Source organism: Calonectris borealis, chromosome 13 (genome assembly GCF_964195595.1).
Source record: "Calonectris borealis chromosome 13, bCalBor7.hap1.2, whole genome shotgun sequence".
Lineage (NCBI taxonomy): Eukaryota > Metazoa > Chordata > Aves > Procellariiformes > Procellariidae > Calonectris > Calonectris borealis.
In genome coordinates this window covers 21,075,725-21,097,242 of record NC_134324.1, presented here as the reverse complement: position 1 = coordinate 21,097,242, position 21,518 = coordinate 21,075,725, and the positions used below count along the sequence as shown (strand labels likewise).

The 21,518-nt window shown below is 43.0% G+C and overlaps 1 protein-coding gene across 1 annotated transcript; it reads right to left on the bottom strand.

Moving 5' to 3' along the window:
• Nucleotides 1-7,834: 7,834 nt before the first annotated feature.
• On the bottom strand, nucleotides 7,835-19,861 carry LOC142087921 (UDP-N-acetylglucosamine transferase subunit ALG13-like). Its single transcript, XM_075162706.1, has 10 exons — nucleotides 19,674-19,861; nucleotides 19,022-19,196; nucleotides 16,966-17,098; nucleotides 16,458-16,493; nucleotides 16,270-16,325; nucleotides 15,030-15,201; nucleotides 13,932-14,054; nucleotides 10,246-10,286; nucleotides 9,438-9,621; nucleotides 7,835-8,276 (listed from the first exon to the last, which is right to left on the bottom strand). Exons 1-10 carry the CDS (start codon nucleotides 19,859-19,861, stop codon nucleotides 8,011-8,013), a joined length of 1,374 nt encoding a protein of 457 aa, XP_075018807.1. The 3' UTR covers nucleotides 7,835-8,010.
• Nucleotides 19,862-21,518: the final 1,657 nt, after the last annotated feature.

The following is a 21,518-nucleotide window of genomic DNA, read 5'->3' as shown; positions in this document are numbered from 1 at the left end:
TCTAGCAGTTAGAAAACGACACGAGCACCTGCTGCTCTCACACCATTCAGCGTATGTCCCACTTCCTTGGGACTTCCCGGTTTTGCTTTGATATTTCCACTTCCCTTTTCGAAAGGCCAAAATCCCAAAGAAAAGCCTATTTCAATTAACCAGGAAGAGGTTCAATTTTGGTTTAATTTCTGGCTGAGTTCTCCTTTAACCAGTTAACTTGTCCTTAGTGTGCTAACACTTTTCCACAGACACGTCCACGAGAAAGCTCTGTGCGGCCTCAGAGGCCGATGTCCAAAGAAACAGGATCACCCTCCCACCTCCGTTGCAATTCCACAGTCAAACAGAATGGCAAAAAATAAGCAAACACATCCAAACCACTAGGGCTGCCTAGAATTAATGAAGGTTATTACTTAACTAAAAACTCTCCGGAGCTGCTTTTGGGGTCTTTGCGCTGTAAGGACCTCTCCCCGGGCCATCCGGCGCCGCAGCCCCAGCCAAGGCAGACAGCGCAGCTGGATTGTTCATGTCAGGGTAAAGTTAATTCGAATCAGTGAGACTACAGTGAATAATAAATCAGGTCACTGGAGGAGCATCTAAAGTAAACTGTTATCAAAAGAATCTGTAGGTTTCAGCAAATGTGTAACTTGAAACCTAACAACTATAAAGTCAATCCCTTACTGGATTTTTTGTTTTTTTTTTTTTTTTTTTTTGGAGGCAGCGGGGAGCACACTGGGCCAGCCACATTAGCAGATTTCTCTAAACATTTGTAATTTGATTCGATTTCATTTTCACACTACTTGTTTCCCCATTACAGGCCATTATACTTTTACAAACAAGTCGTTTACATATTATTCACACAATTGCCTCTGACCAGAACAACTACTGCTCTGGAGTAAATTCATGACCAAGAACGACTGTTTTAAAAAGAGAACATGTTTTATCTAAAAAAGTATATTTAAAAGGCGGAAGTGTTTGATCCTTACCTTCTGAATGTTTGATAGTATTTTATGCTTCAGGAAAACACTTCTACCTGCTCTGTTTTTTTAAGGTGTGCAAAACAAAACAAAAACCCCAACCATAACAGCAACAGAAACCCCCTAACCTAGCTCGAACCGCCCCCAATTTTAAAAGCCAAGTGGATCTTGCTGTTCTCTCTTTACATACAGACCCTCCTCAGTCAATGGCTCACCAACACAGAAAACAGTGCAGCCCATCCCTTCTGGCTGGCACCTCCTCCTTAGCATGGCTTATTCGGATTATTTTGGGGATTATTTTTTCCCCTCTCCCATTCAGAGCATTTCCATATCAGCAGTCACTCCTAAGCCAGAAGAAACGACGTGCTTGGGACAAGACGTGATCAATCAAGGAGCTGGCCTTTTAGCACATTAGCTAACAGAACACTGTGATACCTTTAGCCAACAGAGTGAAATGCCTTTTGACTATAAATAATTGTTTTTGAGCAAGGGGGCACTTTTTGGTCTAGCTATTTTTTGGGTATTGTACAGTCTTATTTAAAAACTACTGAATGTGTTTATAAGGTGGGTCTGGGAACTAGAGGGCTAGGGATCCTTGAGAAGCAAAGGACAGAGGCAGATGCTTAAGTACTCTGTTTTCTATATGGCAAACCCTAGAGACCCGGGCTTACTCTGCAAACAGTTTTTTTAGCAATCGAGTTTTAATATCAGATTAAACCTTCATTTAAAAAAAGCTATCACAGAAACAGCTTCAACACCTGAGCATATTTTAAAACGCCATTTTACTTCATGGGATAAAAAAGGTGAGGCTTTTTTTTCCTCCTCCTCTATTTTAGTTTTGGTCAAAAACTTGATGGCCTTTTCCAGGCAAAAGAACTTTTAGATGTTTTAAGAATTTTGCCTATGTAAAGACGGAGCAGGGACCTCAGCATTTGCCAGTTGAGTAGTAATGGCCCCCCCTAGAGAAAGGGGGGAAAAGGGGAAGAGCAAAAAGCAAAAACAAACGCTTAGTTTTATGTACTTTTCTACTTGCATCTCTTCTGTCCGTAGTACAGACTCCATGTCATACCCTCATATAACATGTAAAAATGAAATTATGTACATAATAAATAAAATTATTTATTTTATGTGTATTTTTAGCTTAACTGTAAACTGAAAAAATAAAAAGCATTTAATTTTTTTCCCAAAAATGTAAGCCTATTGAAAATCAAGGTGTTTCTACCTTTTCAGATGTAACATTTCCAGCTGCCTATTGATAATAAACATTTATGAACAGCAACAGATCTGACATTTTACAGTTTTTTAAAATCATGTTCAGCACAGACTTCAAGGGCTGTCAGTGGTCAGAGGAGCACTTAAGGGCTCCAATTCTATAGAGATTTATATTGGTATTTACATAAAAAAGACATGGCACAGTCCTGCTTACCCACAATGAAGTTGGCCATCCAAATTTGAGCAAGTGTTCATGCGCAAGAGCTGAGCACCTGGCTGTGAAAAAAAACACAACCCAAAAACATTCATTATATCCTGTCTACAACAGAAAATAGCAAACCACTGGAAGCATGGGTAAATAAAATGTGCTGCATGAATGCGATTACTCCTGTACAAAGAAGTCTAAGCAAGTGTAATTCCATTTTAATTTGCTCCCCAAAGATATCCTTCCACCAGCACAACTACATCAGCCACATTGGAATATATGGCAATATAACTAATAGTGTAAAAGAGTCATTAAGCAACAACATATAAGTGTATTAACATAATTTGCTAACGTAAAACTGTCCTCCAAGCAAATTAAAATTCTGGAAGCACGCAGATACATTTCAAAAGTTTCCATCGACTACCAGAGGCTCTTGGTCAAGCCTCCAGTAAAACAAGAGTTTCCTCAAGTTAAGCAATGCCAATATCCCTCTTCCTTGAAATGCAGAAGATTCCTGCACAAGGGAGACAACAACGTGGACACACACAGAAATAAACACAGTCCGTGCAAAAAGCTGTAGCAAAGCCCAGGCCCACAGTGATACACAGCTACAGAGTTTTAAATACCCACATAAAGACAGAGGGCTACTTTTTTTTGTTCTTTAAATAGAAAAGGATGTTTCAAAGTTGGATGTGCACATTCCCACTCACATCGGAAAGCCTGGAAGTTCAAAGTTGAGGCACCCTGAATCCCCAGTTGTGCTTCCTGTTCCAGAAATGGGAACCGAACTGCACCTGAAAATTACTTCCACCCCCTCCGCCGCCCCTGCAGAGGTAGACAGACATGCTGCAGCAGAAAATACCAGATTTGACCAGGGAGGGACGTGGGAGGCAGGGAAAGAAGTTTTGCAGTGTATTTTATCTCCTCTTGAGGTTTCTGAAAAGTAATACAAATCACGCATTCACATAATCACCACAAACATTAAAACAAACATTTTTTGCTTTCAACTATGACAAATATTAAACAAGTAATGGTTTTAAAAAGAGTCAGAAACCAGAGTTTTAGATTTGATTGGAAAATGCAAATAGGCAGGGTACAGAACAGGAAAAATACATAAAGGAGAGGGCAGAGGGAGTTAGATGGTCCATTAATTTCATCATTAGAGGATATTTCACTTTCTCTTAAAAGACGCTTTTCTCTAACACAACAAAGTCAAGCAGCCGTCACAGCTATGCGAACAGAACGACACTTATCTCAGGGTAAACCCCAGCACCCTAAAGCTAGTGGCAAAATGTTCACCTGCTCCAGGGAAGGCAAGATTTAGCACCTGGAATAAAAATACTGCCATAAATGAGCCTAACACATAAAAACACCCTGCCAGGACTCAGGCACACGTTCCTGTTACTGCAGCTCGCCATACTTGCAGAGATGACTAAATTGCAGTACCTGCCTGTGTACGTGCTCTTAGCCCATGGCTCATACTGGCTGAACTATTCCACACTTGCCGCAACTCAGCTGACTGAATTCTGGTAAGCAGCAGTGACTTGATCACGTGTAGGAGTTTCTAGATACAGGCCTGCCCTGCAAAATTTAAACTCTGATTTTATTTCAAAGATATAAAGTCCCAATCCAAGGGTTTTATCTTCCTCCCTTATGAAAAAAGTAGTAACTTGGAAGGCTGGGTCTGGATTTATATGTCGAGTATCTTCCACATACAATGCAGTCTTTGATGGTGTAATTTTATAAAAGAGAAAGGTATGCAGCAACACTGCAGAGAGAACTGGAAGCTATGAGTAAAACGAAACAACTGAGCTAGGAAAACAACTTGCTGTAGGAAGCAGTGTTCTTATGTGACTAAGGGGAAAACAGAGCGCAGGAGCTATAGCCGGCGATAGCCCAGCAGGCTAATGCTGCTGGCAGGCAGAGTCAGCGTGGTTTTTCTCTACAGTATTTATAATAATTATCTTCAATAACAGATGGATTTTACAATTCAAAAGGCTTCAGAAAGAGACTCATGCTGCTGGCAAACATCAGCAACGCAGAGGACGTTACCGCACAGACTCAAGCAGGACTGGTGCTACTCCGGCCGCGGAGGAGGGCTGCAGGGCGCAGGACAGGGGAGCAGGGCACGCACCAGGAGGGCAGCGCTCGCAGCCTGATGCAACGGGGCGCAGGCTTGGCACGTCCTTTGGTGCAAGATCCAAGCACCTCTGCCAAAATACCATGCTTTTACTTTACTGTGTAGCAAGCAGTGCTCAGAGAACAGAAGTGCATCTAGTGTCTGGCAAAGGCAGTCAGCCCAAAGGTTGCTCCTTCTAAGGATTTGCAGCAGTTTAGAAGAGACTGATACACTTAAAAACACAAGAAGCTCACACCCCAAAGCACAAGAACCGTGGCTGATCACCGCTTCTTTCATTCTGCCGTTTCAGAAGAGAAGAGGCTTGGCTCTGAGGCTGTTTATAAGGGCTCCGAAATCAGAAGTGCTCACATCTAAAAGGAGCACTCTGTGGTGCTGCCAGCTCATGGATCCTTCCTGCACAGCCTTCAGGTGTTAATTTAATTTGAGCCCCTGCCTTTCATATATAAAAACATGGTATGGAAAAGGAGGCGGCAAGTATGACTAGCGCAGACTTGGCTGCATGACTCTTCTGTTCTGTTCTCCCTTTTAAAGGCTGAAAACCCATCCACAAAAAATGCCCAAAGAAAAATGAAAAACACATTTCAGGATCAAATCCTTGCTTTAAAAATTCATTATTATGCAACATACTTCAAGAAGCCCAATAAAGAAAGAAAGAAAAAAAATCAGTCTGAAAGAAAATAATTGTTCCCAATAGAAATCAATACTCATGGATTTTTCTGTGCTTCTATTTAAATATAAAATACGCTTATGGCTGCAAGCTATATCCTACTACCCCCACTCACGTCGATTCTGCTGGGCATGAAAAACCGAGAGCATTGGTCTTGTACCAAATTGTAACAGAGCAATAATCAAACAATGTGCCAAAGTAAACAAGTCTGCATGATCACCAGGCTGACACTGGGTTCCCCACAAAAAAAGGCCCTGAGCCCACATCTTGGCACCTGCAGACCACACGTACACACACACACCCCCAACAAAAAAAAAACATCTCAAACAACCCCCCCAGAATTCTGTGTAATTTTGATGTGAATTATCTTACAGCCTCTGAGAGGCAACTGTTTTGTGGCAATTAGCCACTGGAACACTTAACCACAAAACTAGGAATATTATTAGTACAGGGATGCTGCAGCCAGACCTAGTAATCTCTAGATGAGGAAATGGCTGAAGTATGAAGCAGGTGAGCTGTGGTTTAGGTAGAGCTGTGGCTTTTTTGGCAGCTGTTTTAGTAAGTGCAACACAACTCTGGAAAGCAGAATTGAAAATAAAAGACTCCAGCATTCACTTAAATTTCTGTACCATTCTAAGTTCTTTTGCTGTCAATAAAAAGGCAGCATTTCTGACCTACAAGAGCATTCATCAACCAGCTCCAGGATGCGCTGCTAACTGTTCCCCACAGCCCCTGTTTGCTAGTTCAAAAAGTTAATTTTGAGCCTAAAGAGCCCTGGCAAAATTACATGTATCAAGTCACAGAGGTATCTCTGTATATCAAATCCATAAATAAGTTAACTGGCCATATATTACATATATTATTATATCAATTAATGTAATTTTCATGTATATCGAAGTGGCCAACATGGCCACTGAATGATCCAGCTACTAGAAGGGTAAGCAAAAACATGCAAAAAAACTTGACTCTGCACCAGAATTACCAGTGTTTCTAATTAAAAAAAAAAGTTAGCTTCAGGAGACAAACTAATACCAGAAGATTAAACACCAACACTTAGCTATGATAACCATTTGTGTAGAAAAAAGCAAGTCTGTCTCAATGACAGTAGAAGAAAGGAAGCATTATTCATAGCTAAAACCGAAAGTGGAAGATAGTCACTGCAGTGCTTGACAGCAACTGCTTGGGATACGACAGATGGCACTCGTGACGGAGGTGGAAACACACTTGATGACTCCATCATGGAGACTGTACTTCTTAAGTCTGTTCCATTTTGAAGTTCATAAAATAAGGCACATGCTTTACTGGTTCCTTTAGGAGGTTAGTCTAGTGAATGCTTTTTCAGAAAAAGGAGAAAAAAAAATCTGTGGTATCTTCCCCTTTTTCCGAGAAATGTCTGTGCAAGTTGAGCGCTCGTCCAGGCTAAGGTCCTAAACTGCCACCAATTACTTTGTAAAATCATTTTGTGTGCATGGTTTGGGTTTTTGAAAAAGAGCACAGCAGCTCATAATCAAGTTAGCTATTCAGGGGTCATTTTCATCGTGCTTTGACTTTTTACCTGGCTCCTGCATCTTAGAAAGCCATTATTAAATTGCCAAGTTAAATGTACAGCAATTGGAGATTTGAGGAGACAAACCGAAAACCAAGCTTGCAACCCTCCCGACAGAGGATTATATTACCATCTTCTCTTAAGGAAGGGAAAAAACCCAAAGTCTCAAGAGTTTTGAGGAAATAGAATCAACACCAAAAGTGCTGCATGAATTTAAGATAAAACTGTAAGGAGTCACTTTTTCCTACTATGTTTTTACTTTCATGATTACTTACAAGGGATACCAAAGAAAATATACTTTTTCCCCCTCCCAGTTCTGCAGTCAATCCCCTTTTCACCACCACTTAGCTACGTACAAAAAAAGAAGAAAAAAAAAAAATCACTGAACACTAAGGCCCATGGAGTTGATTTCAACTTCAGAATTGATCCCAACTCATGGGGCGATAGAGTTGATTTCAACTTCGGCAAATGGCAATTGTGCCACTGTCTGAAGCTACTGACTTCATCTCCTTATCTAAAGCAGGCTATGTTTGAATTTGGAGGACTCAAATTCCCTAAAAGATCTGGCAGCCACGGCTTTCAAAATTCAGCTCAGAGACCCAAATGCTGAAATCATATGAAAGTAAACAGATTTGTTAAATAAGTACTTTTGCTGGTTTTAAGGGCCTCCAGCACTGAGCTGGCATAACCCGTGCTTGTGCCCTTGTTTGTTACCCCAGGACAGGGCTATGCCACCATGATGCCCCCAGGGCTGCGGGCAGGGCCCAGCTCGCACCCACTTCTTGTTGATTTTGCACGTACAGTGCAAGGTTCTATCAAGGACAGAGCCTGTGCAGATACTCATTTGAAAGAATTGCAGTTCATATGCAGACTATTCAATGTTTTCTTCCTCAACTTATCAACAAAAACAAGCTAGAGCTTTCCACTGCACTTCATTCTCATGCTGAAAGCATTTACTACTTTCTCATACAAGCCTGGAGCAGCCTTACTCCACACAAGACAACTTCAGTCCAGGCTGTTGGATGACTAATTGTCAGGAACACACCTGCCAACGATGAATGACCACTCATTTTCATGTGTTCAGTGCTTTTATTTTGTGCTATCAGTGCAAAATAAACACCAAGACTACCACCATTTGTGCAACAGCTTTCACAAAACAAATCTCATAAACATACAGAAATATACGATAACATTTACAAAACAATACTAACATATAGATGACAAACAGGAAACAAGAGAGATCAAGGGCAAGAAGTGAGCTTATAGCTCCCAGATTTAGAGTCCCTGAGGCATGTCATGAGGTGCAGGGTTAGGTGAGGCAATATAGCTGACTTGGTGCAGTGGTCCAGAACTTACAGCATTAGCAATTTGTGGAGAATTTCCATAGGGTGGATTTACTGGGTGCCAGGTACTAATATAGCGATAGGCAGGTACTAAAGAATCAAACCCAGGAAGAGATTGCTGGCTGAAAGGGTCCGACACGACTGGGTAATATACTGGCCCGTAGGACAGGGGTGGAGGCTCTGCATTTTGGAAGTTACCTTAAAAAACAGAACAAAATGCACACACTTACCATATTGTACCACTTCTATGGCCTTTTTATGCAGACTTTCATTACCACAAACACGGCATTGTTTCGGTGACCAAAAGGGAAAAACCATTTAGACGACCATTTTATGCCCACCCACGTCCCTCCTAACGGAGGGGTCAAAATCATTTTGGGTCCCAAGGCAGACTAGAGCACAACTTGCTCATCTTCTCGCTAAACCCTGTTCAAGAATTGCTTAGCAGCATTCTGCATGGGAGTGGCAGCTTTTTCAAGAGGGACACAGGCAGAGAGCTAATATATTCTCCCCCTATTTGGTCTCGGACCATACGACACTCATTATGCAAGAGCGCCTAGCTGAACAGGCTGCAGCGTTATCAGAGCAATAAGCCTGTAGGCCTCTGAGCAACGGTTTTGTTACGATGCGCTCCTTTCCAACACTAACCGTTTGCCACGTTCCATAGATTTTAATGAGCTAGGCATCTGACCTCTTTGACATCTTTTTCCTCATTTAATACAATCCTCCTATTTACTGCCAAGCGTGTCTACAAGCTTGTTACAAAGCTGCTAGGAGAAACTAAGTTTTGCTGTAGATTCCGCACACCGCAAGAGACACAGCTAGCAATAAGGGCTACTCAAGACACAACAGCTCAGCACGCTGAGCCTAAAACCACGGTTTGCAACATCTTCCTTTTAAAAAGTCCCGTGGAGGTGAAGTACCGATGCTCAGTGCTTGCCAAAACTCAACTGTCTCCTTTACTTTAAACACAGGCATTCTGTTTCGATACCATGACTACTATTTGCTTATCAGTAAGCAGAGATTCCCTCACAGTTTCAGAAAAAGTTCTCCCAAGCTAAAGTTCGCGTACCTCGTACAGGCCTAGAAAGGATTACTTCTTCCTTTTTATGGCTTTAGAAAGCCCTTGACACATTGGTGGCTACACCGGTGGCTCTGACGTACTCTAAGTAGTACCACAGATGGCAGAGGAACTTGCGATAACCCCTTACGAGGCTTAGTCTACGTCCTCCCAACCCCACGCTTCCTACAGCACAGACAAGCTGCAGGCAAGCAGCTCCTAGGGAGCAGTCATGCTCCGAAAGCCTATTCCCTCACTTCTCATTAGTTGTGTATGTGGTCTTATCCTCAAACACTAACCATTTGCAGGTGCTTCCAAGGGAACCTGGTGGACTTCAGTTCGCCCAGCATCAGTGTAGAGCTGAGGTACCGACTGATCTAGGACAGGAGCTGGCTCGGCGTATGCTGGATACACTTCCACGGGTGATGGTGGTGGCACCGGCTGTACATACACCATGGACGGCCAATAGCTCTGATGATAATACTTTGAGAAAAGGGAAAAATATGAGGTCACGCATACAACCACACACTCTCCAGCCCTCCTCCAAATCACTACTTCTATTTCTTCAGCTGAAGAAGCCGACACTACTACTTTTACTTCCCTGAGCAGCAGCACTGACCTGCCCACGACTGCTGGTGCACAGACAACCCTTCAGCAGAGCAAGAGTTCCCCAGACACAGAGAAATGGTGCTAACCAGTCTGAACACAGCTGTTCAGAAGTCCTAGAAGACTCAAACCACACATCTCTAAATGGTCTTTGATGTCTTGTCTACGTACACAAGTTTTCTTAAGAATGGCTCAGGCTCCTCCCCTTATCTTCACAGAAAGAACAGTATTTATCCACCATCCTCCGCAAAACCAAAAACACCACCACCACAACCCAAAGTAAAACAACTAGACATACATACCAGTGTGCTTCACGTTTCGAGTCAGAACTTCACTTCCTGAGCTATACTTTAATCTCCACCAAGCAAGCCTACACTATTAATAGTCAAGTGCACAGGATGCACATTTAGCACACCTGGAAGTCTAATACATCAGTACATTTGTCAAGAAAAACAGCAGGTTTTACAGGCAACTTACTATACTCATTTCAAAAGCACTTACTTGCAATCCCAGATTAAAATAATACCGCAAGACCTTTGTATCTGAAATTAATGGATATGACGTTACAGAGCAGAAGAGTATAAACCGAGAAGCAAAAGAAGTTTACACACATTAAGAGCATTTTATTTTAAGATACTCTTACTTTATAAGTAAAAGTATTTTAGCACTACTTTTTCTTTAAAGTTTTGAGGGTAAAGAACGTATCTTGAATATAAATAGTTGTTAAAACTAGTTTATCTTTTTAAGTTCATCCAGTCATTGCTATTTGGGCAATAGCAGAGCATTTGTCTGACCAACTTATTATCAAAGTCCCACGATGACATGAGCTTTAATTTTGGTTTATTCATCTTGATTACTCAAGCAGTAATTGTCAGTGTTGTTACAAGTCTCCACTCTCTAAGCAACTAGGACTTAAGCAATTCTGGCTTCCTATTTAGGCTGGGTTTTTATTTAGAGGACAAAGTATTTTATCAAATAAGAATTTGATTATGAGCCCCTAAATTAAGTTCACCACTAAAAGCACTCCCTCCCTTCCTCACTACAGAAATGAGAAAGGGTTTGGAAGCATGCAGACAGGCAGGAGCAGCCATCTCATACGCCAATGTACACACGCTATGTACACACTCCGCGTACACATTGCAAATACATGATACACTGACAAGCAATCCCACATGCATGGAGGAACTTTGAAACCGCTCTCCAAGAACAACGGGGGTTTGCACTTGGAAACGCACATCCAACTGTCCAAAAACAGTGAAGCAGTTTTAAACCTTCAAAGTCGACCTCTGAAAGGAAAAAAGAGAGCGCGTGTTTTAACCCTACCATGCAGTTCTGGAACTGTGCATGACAAAAACTGTTGTTCTCTCAGAGTCAAATACAGATGTGTTTTAAAGGCTCAGGAAGAGCAAGTCACCTATTCCACAGCAGTAGGTTTGTGCGCGCGTGCACGCGCACAGACTTCGCCTTAGTACCGCTGGAAGCTGAAGGGCAAAGCAGGGAGACAACTCGGAAGGAGCGAGCCACCAAGGGCTTCAACTTAGCTACACCTCCAGAGTTGCCGTGCATGCCACCTTCTTACCACCTACCCGCTTCCCCCCAGGCCAGGGCCTTGGCTCCACACTGCCTCCCTGCCCACCCCCATCTACCACACGTCCACACTTTCCCAGCCCAGCTCTTCACGGTACCGCGTGTCGCCTTTTGCTGCGGACAGGCACAGCATCAGGAACGCAAACCCAGCCTGGAAATGCACGTGTTGCTGTTGCCAATTCTCAACTCTTTTACTGTTCAGCATATCCGATCAGGGCAACAATCCTCACAGCTATTTTAGGAAGTGCACAGAGATCCTTCCTTACATCTAGCAGCTGTAAGCTTACTCCTCAAAGTGCTGGTGATTTGCCTGTGACATTGACCACAGTCCGTAAAATATTAAAAATAACCCAAAGGCTCGCGTAAATGCCAACCTTTCAGCATCTAGCTGAAACTGCATCTCCATTTGAAACAAAGTTGGTTTTTTTTTTTAAACCTGATTTTGTTCTTCAATTGTTTATGCAAATCTATGCAAAACAAGCATAAGAGCTGAATGAAACAGCTGCTTCATAGCAGCGATAACAGTACAAAGGAAGAGCTGGGAGACTGAAGTGACAAACTGATACTGGAAATACTGACGTCTGTGGAATGCTGGAACAGAAGCCAGTACAGTAGGAGACCAGTTTTTGTTTATATTCCTCTTTTAGATGTCTAGAAATCAAGTCAATCTTCAGTAAAACATGACTACCTTATGAAGCAATAGCTAAGCCAAAAAAAAAGTTAACCACCCTGACATGAAAATGCAAAGACCACAATGACTACTGATAAAAACCTCATCTTACAATGCATCAGGCCAAAAATCATGATAAAACTTTTACTGTGCTGATGGGAAGCTCTGGTCAATCCTGAGCACTACTGCAGTCTCTGGAACACAGCAGTATCAAGCGGTCTTTTATCGACAGCTCCCTCAAATACAAGGGAGCAGGCAAGGGTAGGACACCTAAGGTCACCAGGTTAATAAACATGTTTCACACGCCCGAAGCTCCATTAAAAAAACATCCAAGAGACTCTGAAAATTGGAACAAATGCAGAACGTACCAAGTAATGCTAAGGCACATGGCAGGTTTTCCTCCCAAGTCCAGGACCCCAGTCTGTTGACAAGTGTCACTCTCCCAATCCATACCAGGCCTGCAAGTATCTCTAGCAAAGCGCACAGAACTCTAGGTCAAGTATACCCACATACTTCACCGTGCACTACTCCAAAGCTTCCGGACTTCTTAACTTAAAGGCCACATAGATTATACTACAGCGGTGTGACAACCTAAATGCTACATGCAATCCCTTACTAACCACCAACCTTAAAATCCTTATTCTAGAGTCTATGCCAAGAAGGACGTGGCCAATATTATGTGGAGTCACTCAGCTGAAGAGCCACAGGCAGGGTCTGAAGGGGTTTTTAATCCACATGCACTCCAGATTCTTGTCAGTACACTTAACACCCAATTCTCCCAAGTGCTGAAAGCCTCAGTTAAGGGCATCCAACTAAAGCTGAAAACCATTAACTCTGATGTGTGCACAGTATCATCTAGAGTGATACTACTGCAGCAGGGAAGTGGAAAACAGAATATTCCAGATTAACAAAACCAGGAATTGAGAGCACCTGCAAGAGAGCAGAGTTACTGCAGAGCACATTAGCAGCACCTGTGAACGCAGCAGGCCTTTCAGCAGCCAAGCCACAGTGTTTTGGAACCTGCCTTCTTCCAGATCAACTTCTGACAAGACAGGCATGTTACGTGGTAAATGCGGCTGAAAGAATCCATAGCATTTCAGCCCACAGCAGCTCTGCAACCTACCAGATGCAGCTACCTGAACTGTAGATATCAAGAGTAGCTCTTCACCTTGTCTGAAATTAGCCCTCCAGGATTAGCACATTGAGGAAAGTCCCACACAGGGACAACAGAGCTACTGCAGATGGCAATACGTTGAATCAAGCATGAAAACAATTTGCATTACTGAAATATTTCATGCTCCATCTCCAAGTAATAGATTTTGGAGTAAAAGCCAACAGCTTTACATTCTGATGCAAGAAAAGCTACAACAGCCAAATACCTGGATTTGCACGCTCGTTGCTTAATAGCCGACACGGCCCTTAAACACTGTCATAATTGATGACAGTCTACGAAAAGGCTATGCACCCAAGGAACAACACAACCCTACACTTTATCCCCCGTTTATGATACCACAGAATGACATCTTGGAGCCATACAGGAAAACAACACAATATCCCACTGAACTGTGCAACAGCACGACTTTGTAAGTACACAGATTTTATTTTTTTTAATCAGTTATCAGAAAAACGATTACTCCACCAAGAACCAGTATGATATAGGCCAAGCACTCTCTCCCTCGGTATTCATTTCTTTGGGATGCTGTCTAAAGCTGCCCTAATCACATATTCGAGTCAGATGTGAACTCGCTATTCAGAACTGGGAATTAAAACATTTTTAGCATGAGCATCCATAATGTTATTTCTCACTCCCTGCGAGCTGCAAAGAGCCATTTCTTCTCGCTATATGTATTCTATTAAGCTTCCATGGAGAACACAAGTCAGAAGTGTGCCGAAGAGCAGCAGTAGTAAAAGCACAAAATGCCATCATTACCTCGAGGCAGATCACTGCCACTGGGATCGCAAGAGTAAGGTGGAAGAACGGCACCAGCTTCTCCCACCTCGCTGACTGGGGGAAGAGGAGCTGAATAAACTGGGAATGGCACTGAAGAAACTGCTACAATTAGAAGGAAACAAAAGGCAAGTCAAATTTGCAATGGCAGGGCAAATGAGCAAGACGCTAAGTTACACAATTAAGCATGCACTCCTTTGTCATCTCAGTGCCCCTAAATACAAGCTTTAACAAAGCTCTCTTTGGCAATCGCTTTAAAAGCGGTCCAGAAGGTGGTTTAAAACCAGATGGGAAGGTCCCAATCTCACAAGCCTTAACCGTATGTCTATCTGCGAGCTTCATATTCCAGTTAAGAATAAACGTCTTTTCAACCATTTCGCCATACTAGAAGGCAGGCCAGACTTTCCTTACATAACTGTCTGTCCTAGAACAACAGGGAACAGACTAATCACTTCAAGTCATCAGAAGTGTGACAATAAGCCCACGAAAATAGGGGAAGGTTCAAGACATGTCAGGCCAAAAATATTTTGGACAGACTACTCTTAAATATTCATGAGGTGGCCCACACGCGTAACACACCAGCAGGTTATTTGTAATGGCATCAGCGAGTAGACAGCCTGGAGAACTGTGCTGACTGAACTCTCAAGCAGAGTGGAAAAAACCAAACCAAAGAGAAAAATGGAGAAGAAAAGGGAGACAGAATTGAGCAGAATTGAAAGTGGAGGGTTTTTTGGATGCTAAAGGAACGGAAGTTACAGAAGACATGAAAAGTCCTCTTTATAAGCAAAACACTTGGCATTGATGGCTAAAGGTGGCAAGGGGGGAACCCAAAGCAGAGACCTCCAATTCCCATGCAAATTCAGGGGCAACTCTCCCCTCCAAAACATGAAAGCAGGAAGTCAGCAGTGAAGTTACAACTACTATTAAGACATTTTAAGCCAAAGCAAGTGATACTTTTTGTTTTGCTGTTGTGGTTTAAAAGCCTTTTGTCTTGGATAGGTAGGAAAAAATAAATGGGAGGGGAAGATGTAACCGGAAACTTAGACATCCCAGTCCACAGCCGTAGTATGTACACTCTACCTGGCCTCCCTAGAGAAAGGGGAGATACTACGACCGGCTGAACTGCTGTTTGGGGGGGAACCGCTGTTGTGACACTGGCTGGAGTGGAGGCAGCAGAATTTGAGGAGAAGCCTGTAGCTGGAGCAGCATAAACACCTGCTGGGGTTGAGATTGCTGCAGAGTTCACCAACACCTGGAAAAGAGTCAGAGTATTCAGTAGACTGCCTCTACAACTGGCTTTGACAAAGACTGTGGAAATATCACATAGTTCAAAAATGCTCACTTCACATAAATGCATTTTGGAAGTCCTAGCTGTAAAGGCAGCTAACTATCCACGTTCTCTAACAATTGGCTTGAAAATACCAGTTTAGAGTTGCAGACACCTGCAAGGCATCTTCTCACCCCACTGTCTTGCTTATATTTACAGGGAATTGCATTCTTTGCTACAAGATGCTGTAAGGGGCAAGTGGAGGCACCCCACAAACTGACACTAACAGAGCAGGGTGGTCACCTCTCCACAGGGCTGCCACAACAAAGCACTAGATACTACCTTCTGGGGATAGCTGTAGGAAGCCACTCCATCTTGAGGTGACACAGAGACCGGCCCTTCTTCCTGAAGGCATTCCAAAGCAAAGCACGGTCCATTTAAGAGGCAAAGAAGTCACAAAGCACGCACCCCACACCCCTAAATTGTTTTTATTTATTTATGGTCTACACACACACACACAGAGCATCTTTGGTAACTCGAGTAAAAGCAGTTTTATTCTCACATGCACGGGACTGGCTTTCACACCCACTGTAGACCAGTAGGTGACTCAAGATTTAGTTTCAGATTAAAAAAAAGTAAAAAATACTCCAAAGTCAGTTCTATCAGAGGTGTGATCTCTCCAGTCCCACAGGGGAGGAATAAGACTAACTGGAGTAGGACTTGAAGGGCGGCATGATAAAAGCAAGTGCTGTCTGGAGCAGAAAAAGAAGAAAAGTAAACAGCACTCACATACACACTTTCTCTTTGCAGAGGGGAAGGTGGAAAATCATTAACGTACCTAGTACAATTCAGACTGTGCTTGCAGACTCAGACAAAAACCTCACCATTTAGGGAGGAAGAGGAGGGGTGAATACATAAACGAAACCATCATTCCTTTCTTCCAAAAGAAGTCTCTGACCTACTATGTTAAGCCTGCATCCAAGGACAGTTTCTAAGAAGAACGCCACACACTTCAAGGATTCCTAACCTGAACAGACAGTGACTAAAGCTTACCAAGTTTGCTGTAGGTTCCGCTGAACTAAATACTGTTGCAGTTTCACAGTCGGGATCTGGAGGGCACAGGCAAAATTAATTGAAAAGTGTAGCACTAAATCTAACCCTTCAGAAGCTTATAAAAAGGTCGTAACGAGTGCATTACATTCACTAAGCGTTCTATCAGTAAAGGCTGAAGTTTTACTTACCTGGAGGTGCATAGATATATTCTTCATGAAATTTCCCTACAAGGGGGAGAACGGGAAGCTTTCATTCAGGGTGGGTGGGGGGCGGGGGGAAAGAAAGCTTAAAGCTGAAGTTACCGCAATTACATTTCCGTGCATCCATTAATGAGCTGCTTTCGGAATCACCTTGTTTTGTGCAGAAAAGGTAGACGAACACTCAAGAAACACCCGTTTTGTTATTCCACCACGTATCAAGGTTGCCATTACCAAATTTACACCGCGCACTTCTAAGCAGCAACTTGGCTTGCTACAGACCTACGCAATCACAAGGGCGATGGCGTAGCAAGCTCAAACAGAAGTGACTCGTTTCTGTCAGACAACAAAGAAAAATAACGTGCTCACGCGCGTGCGCAAAGCTCACAATAAACAGATGTTTAGGAGATGTAAGGAACCTACTTTGACAGTCAAAAGCACACTGAAGAGCTTCTAAAGCTGTCTTGTCTCTTTGCCCATTAATCCTTTAAGAACTCACCATTTTCACTTGGTTCTTCTTCCTCCTCTGAGGAATTCAGAGTCTGCTTGCTAGGTGGAACAGCATTTGGGCCTCTCCTCGCTACCCAAAATCCTGACGGACCGTGGACAATGGGAGCAGGGCTACCCCGGCTCTAAAAAGCAAAGTCAGAAGCGTGCATTTAGAAATAGTTTAAAGCCTTTCCATGCTCTACACACACACAGTAGCTGGCAGACCAAGCTCGCTGCAACCACAGCTTACTACAATTACCAGTTGCACGTCTGTCCCTAGGCACCTTGATTGCGGACACATTTCTTTCCTTCACCTTTTGTTCTGCCTAGCATACTTAAGGCAATTTATTTTTGAAGACCAACCACTGTCCTACGCGACACAGTCAAGTTGCTCCCTCCCAGAACTTAGCCGCTTTATCTCAAGCTCAAACAAAGCCGAAAAGGAGGAAGCACACCCCAGACAACAGCCAAGACTGCTACCCCCAACACATACTCCTGCATTCCTCATCCGGGAGCATTCCCACCGCACCAACTGCAGACCAGTTCATCCAGATACTCTCACTATCATGGAAAAAGCTTATCTTCAGTCACAATTAGTGAAACCCATGGGTGGCTGCTGGCACAGGCACCGCTGCCTGCACTAACTTGACCCACACACCCAAGCCTGACTCTTACAGAGAGCCGCACCCATCAAGGTTTCCCACAGGACTCCTTTAACACTTCACGCGCCCTCTGTCTTTGCATTGAAGTCAGTCCTTAGCTGCACCACAATTTAAAATACAGACTTCTCTGAAGCAGGAACATAGGATTGAGATGCTCGAGTAAAAGAAGTCGATTCACTCTTTTGTGATGGCTAAGGTGACACTCAAAATTCTCCTCAGAAGACATGGTGACTATGAGATCGATAAAGTGCTCAGAGAGGCTTGTGAGATTTCCAAGGTTGAAGCAGAGGTGCTAAGTCACAAGGTTCTCCCACCAGGCCTCTAGCAGGATGGCAGTTTTCTGCGAGATGCATCTTTCCCCAGGAAATGTTATATTCCTTTACTAAACAAGACAAGGAAGAGACAGAGAAAAGGCTTTGGCATTGACAAAAAAACACAGTCACTGACTGAACATGAAAAACTACTCATTTGGAGCTGCAGGCATATAGTCTAGCAATGGGGAGGAAAAGCTAGTAAGCTATATTGATTTCACGTCCGAAAAAAAATTGCAGGATAATCCATCCTTAGTCCTTGACACTCTGGGAGGAAAAGCACAGCAAGGATTACAGATCTAGCACATGAGGACAAATGAAAAAATGGCTGCTGCCGAAACAGCCCTGAGCAGATTCCCTCTCTCTCATTTAAATACAAGTTTAACATTTGTTAACTTCACTGCTTCAACACAGTAAAAAGAAATTCAAACCTACCAGAGTTTGGGGTTTTTTTTGTTTTGGTTTATTTTCAGGGTTTTTCTTTGTTTGGTTTGGTTTTGTTTGTTGTGCCACTTTATCCACAACCCAACAGAAAGACTGTTTTAAGAGAAGTCTCGATTTGGAATTTTCTCCTCTGTCCACAGCAGAAGAAACTGTTTCAGGAACAACATGCTAGCCCAAACATCACAACTATAAATTCATAGGAACAATCCAGGCTACCACTATGCAGTTTCTGCATCTAGTTACACAAACAAATTGCAGCATGGCAAACAAGTGAAAAGCTTTCTCCCACAATATTTAGAGCTAGACAGACATCCACAATAGGAAGGGATTTGTTTTGTTTGCAAACTGCAATGAAAAAGAAGAAACGTGACCCTACTTTGATGAAAATATACTAAAGAGAAAACAAGTGCTGCCGGTGAGGGGAGGGAGAAAGAAGGGGAACATTTAGAAAAACTGAGGTTTTAAGCAGGTGTTACAGGATCTAGACTTATTTCAGCCTTCCCTTCTCAAAAACATGTTCACTCCAAGGGGGGAGAAGGAAAAAAAAAAAAAAAGAAAAAAGGATGCTGTGAATATTTAAGTAAAGCAGTGCTGCGCATTTGTACAGCTTTCCCCCCCTCTCCTCTCTCTTTGAGAGGTTTTAACATACCCCTTGTTCATAACTTACTGGTAAAGTAGGAAAAGCAGTGTCATCCTCTCCTTCAATTTCATAGAAAGTTATAGTTTCTTCTGGTCCTTGAGGCTCCTCTCCATTCTCTGGTACAAACCCATACTGACATTCCTTATTCACACACTGCATCTGACGGCGGCTACGGCTGTACGAGCTTTAAAAACAAGAAAGGAGCTTAGGAATCATCACTGTTCTGGAGTTTCACCTTGGTTTTGTTGCTCAGTTTTAACTTTGCTCTTTTTGGACAGGCACAATAAACCCTTTGTTTCGTACTGTGCCACTAACAGCCAACTCAGCCCTCCACATACCACCATCCTCCCCAACTCTTTTAGAGCAATGTTTTGTAAAGAGGTTTATATTCACTTACCAGGACCTGCAGGAGAAATTGTCATAGCTCTGATAGCATCTCTTTCCTGGACTGGGGTAGAATGCTATTTGAGGGCCAACCATGTTGTGCCTGTTTATAAATCGGGCAGATCCCCTAAGTTTAAAGGGTAAAAGGTGCAATTACCAGGAAGTGCCTCTCAGATGGAACTCATTTGTACTTTTCCCTGTCAACTAGCACAAACTCTCTCCTAACTAGTCTGCAGCAAGAAGGAATAGAAAATGAGTGGTTTTCAAGGCTTCATACCTTGTCATCCCAAATCCACGGTTATGTCTCTGAGGAGGATTCTGAGGAGGATAGGGCTCGTAAGGTGCCATGTTTCCACCACCCTGTGAGCAGCGAACTGGAGGAGAGCACTCCTCACAACTGCCAAAAATAGCTTCCCCCCATGCTCCCTGCCAGAGAAGGCAGAAATAGCTGAAGCTGTTGTACATGATGCAGTGGCAACACAGGTAATCATAACTGAACTCCAACTCCTATCCAGAGCATTTCTGCTCCAGTCTCAGCACTACACATTAGGACAAGCTGAATCTTGCTATCAAGACGACAAGCAAGCTGAATAACCAAGTTTCCTTTTACAGCCCCAACCAATACCTCGAGAGGAAAATTAACTGTAGGAACCAGTTAGGAGAAGGGAGCTGCCATGAGCTTCTGCCTTCTGAAAAGAACTTTCCAGCAAAACACTTGGCATTGATGGCTAAAGGTGGCAAGGGGGGAACCCAAAGCAGAGACCTCCAATTCCCATGCAAATTCAGGGGCAACTGTCCCCTCCAAAACATGAAAGCAGGAAGTCAGCAGTGAAGTTACAACTACTATTAAGACATTTTAAGCCAAAGCAAGTGATACTTTTTGTTTTGCTGTTGTGGTTTAAAAGCCTTTTGTCTTGGATAGGTAGGAAAAAATAAATGGGAGGGGAAGATGTAACCGAAAACTTAAGACATCCCAGTCCACAGCCGTAGTATGTACACTCTACCTGGCCTCCCTAGAGAAAGGGGAGATACTACGACCGGCTGAACTGCTGTTTGGGGGGGAACTGCTGTTGTGACACTGGCTGGAGTGGAGGCAGCAGAATCTGAGGAGAAGCCTGTAGCTGGAGCAGCATAAACACCTGCTGGGGTTGAGATTGCTGCAGAGTTCACCAACACCTGGAAAAGAGTCAGAGTATTCAGTAGACTGCCTCTACAAAGCAGTAAAAGATTGTTAAATAAGTATCTTTCCCGGTTTTCAGGGCCTCCGGCACTAAGCCAGCATCACCCGCACTTGTGCCCTTGTTTGTTACCCCAGGACAGGGCTATGCCACCATGATGCCCCCAGGGCTGCGGGCAGGGCCCAGCTCGCGCCCACTTCTTGTTGATTTTGCACGTACAGTGCAAGGTTCTATCAAGGACAGAGCCTGTGCATTTGAAAGAATTGCAGTTCATGTGCAGACTATTCAATGTTTTCTTCCTCAACTTATCAACAAAAACAAGCTAGAGCTTTCCACTGCACTTCATTCTCATGCTGAAAGCATTTGCTACTTCCTCATAGAAGGCTGGAGCAACCTTATCCCACACAAGAGAACTACATTTCTTCAGTCCAGGCTGTTGGATGACTAATTGTCAGGAACACACCTGCCAGAAATGAATGACCACTCATTTTCATGTGTTCAATGCTTTTATTTTGTGCTATCAGTGCAAAATAAACACCAAGACTACCACCATTTGTGCAACAGCTTTCACAAAACAAATCTCACAAACATACAGAAATATACAACAGATCAAAACAGTATTCTTACACTTTCAAGAGTCATGAAACCTACGCAGAATGAAATTAGACAGAAGAAATACAGCTGTTACAAATATGTGACCACTAGTAGCAAAAAAGTTTTGTTTTGCGAAATCTGAGAAAGCCAACCTATTTCAAATATTTTCATCCCCTAATAACCCTGTGCCCAATTTTTATCTGTAGTTGTAATAGCAGCCTATTTCAGTGCTTAAACAACAGCCTGGTCTTTAAGTGTTCCAGTGTAACCCCTCACAGAGGTACCTGATGCAACATTCCTTTAGTGATAGCATATGTTTTTACTCATACTCCATGTAGTCAAATTCAAGC

Excerpts from the sequence above, each read along its gene's own strand:
- LOC142087921 (XM_075162706.1), bottom strand. The coding sequence starts at position 19,861 with ATGTACAACAGCTTCAGCTATTTCTGCCTTCTCTGGCAGGGAGCATGG. Across the intron at positions 16,326-16,457 it reads ATATATCTATGCACCTCCAG|ATCCCGACTGTGAAACTGCA; the intron begins GTAAGTAAAACT and ends TGTGCCCTCCAG. Across the intron at positions 14,055-15,029 it reads CCTTTCTCTAGGGAGGCCAG|CAGTTTCTTCAGTGCCATTC; the intron begins GTAGAGTGTACA and ends TTCTAATTGTAG.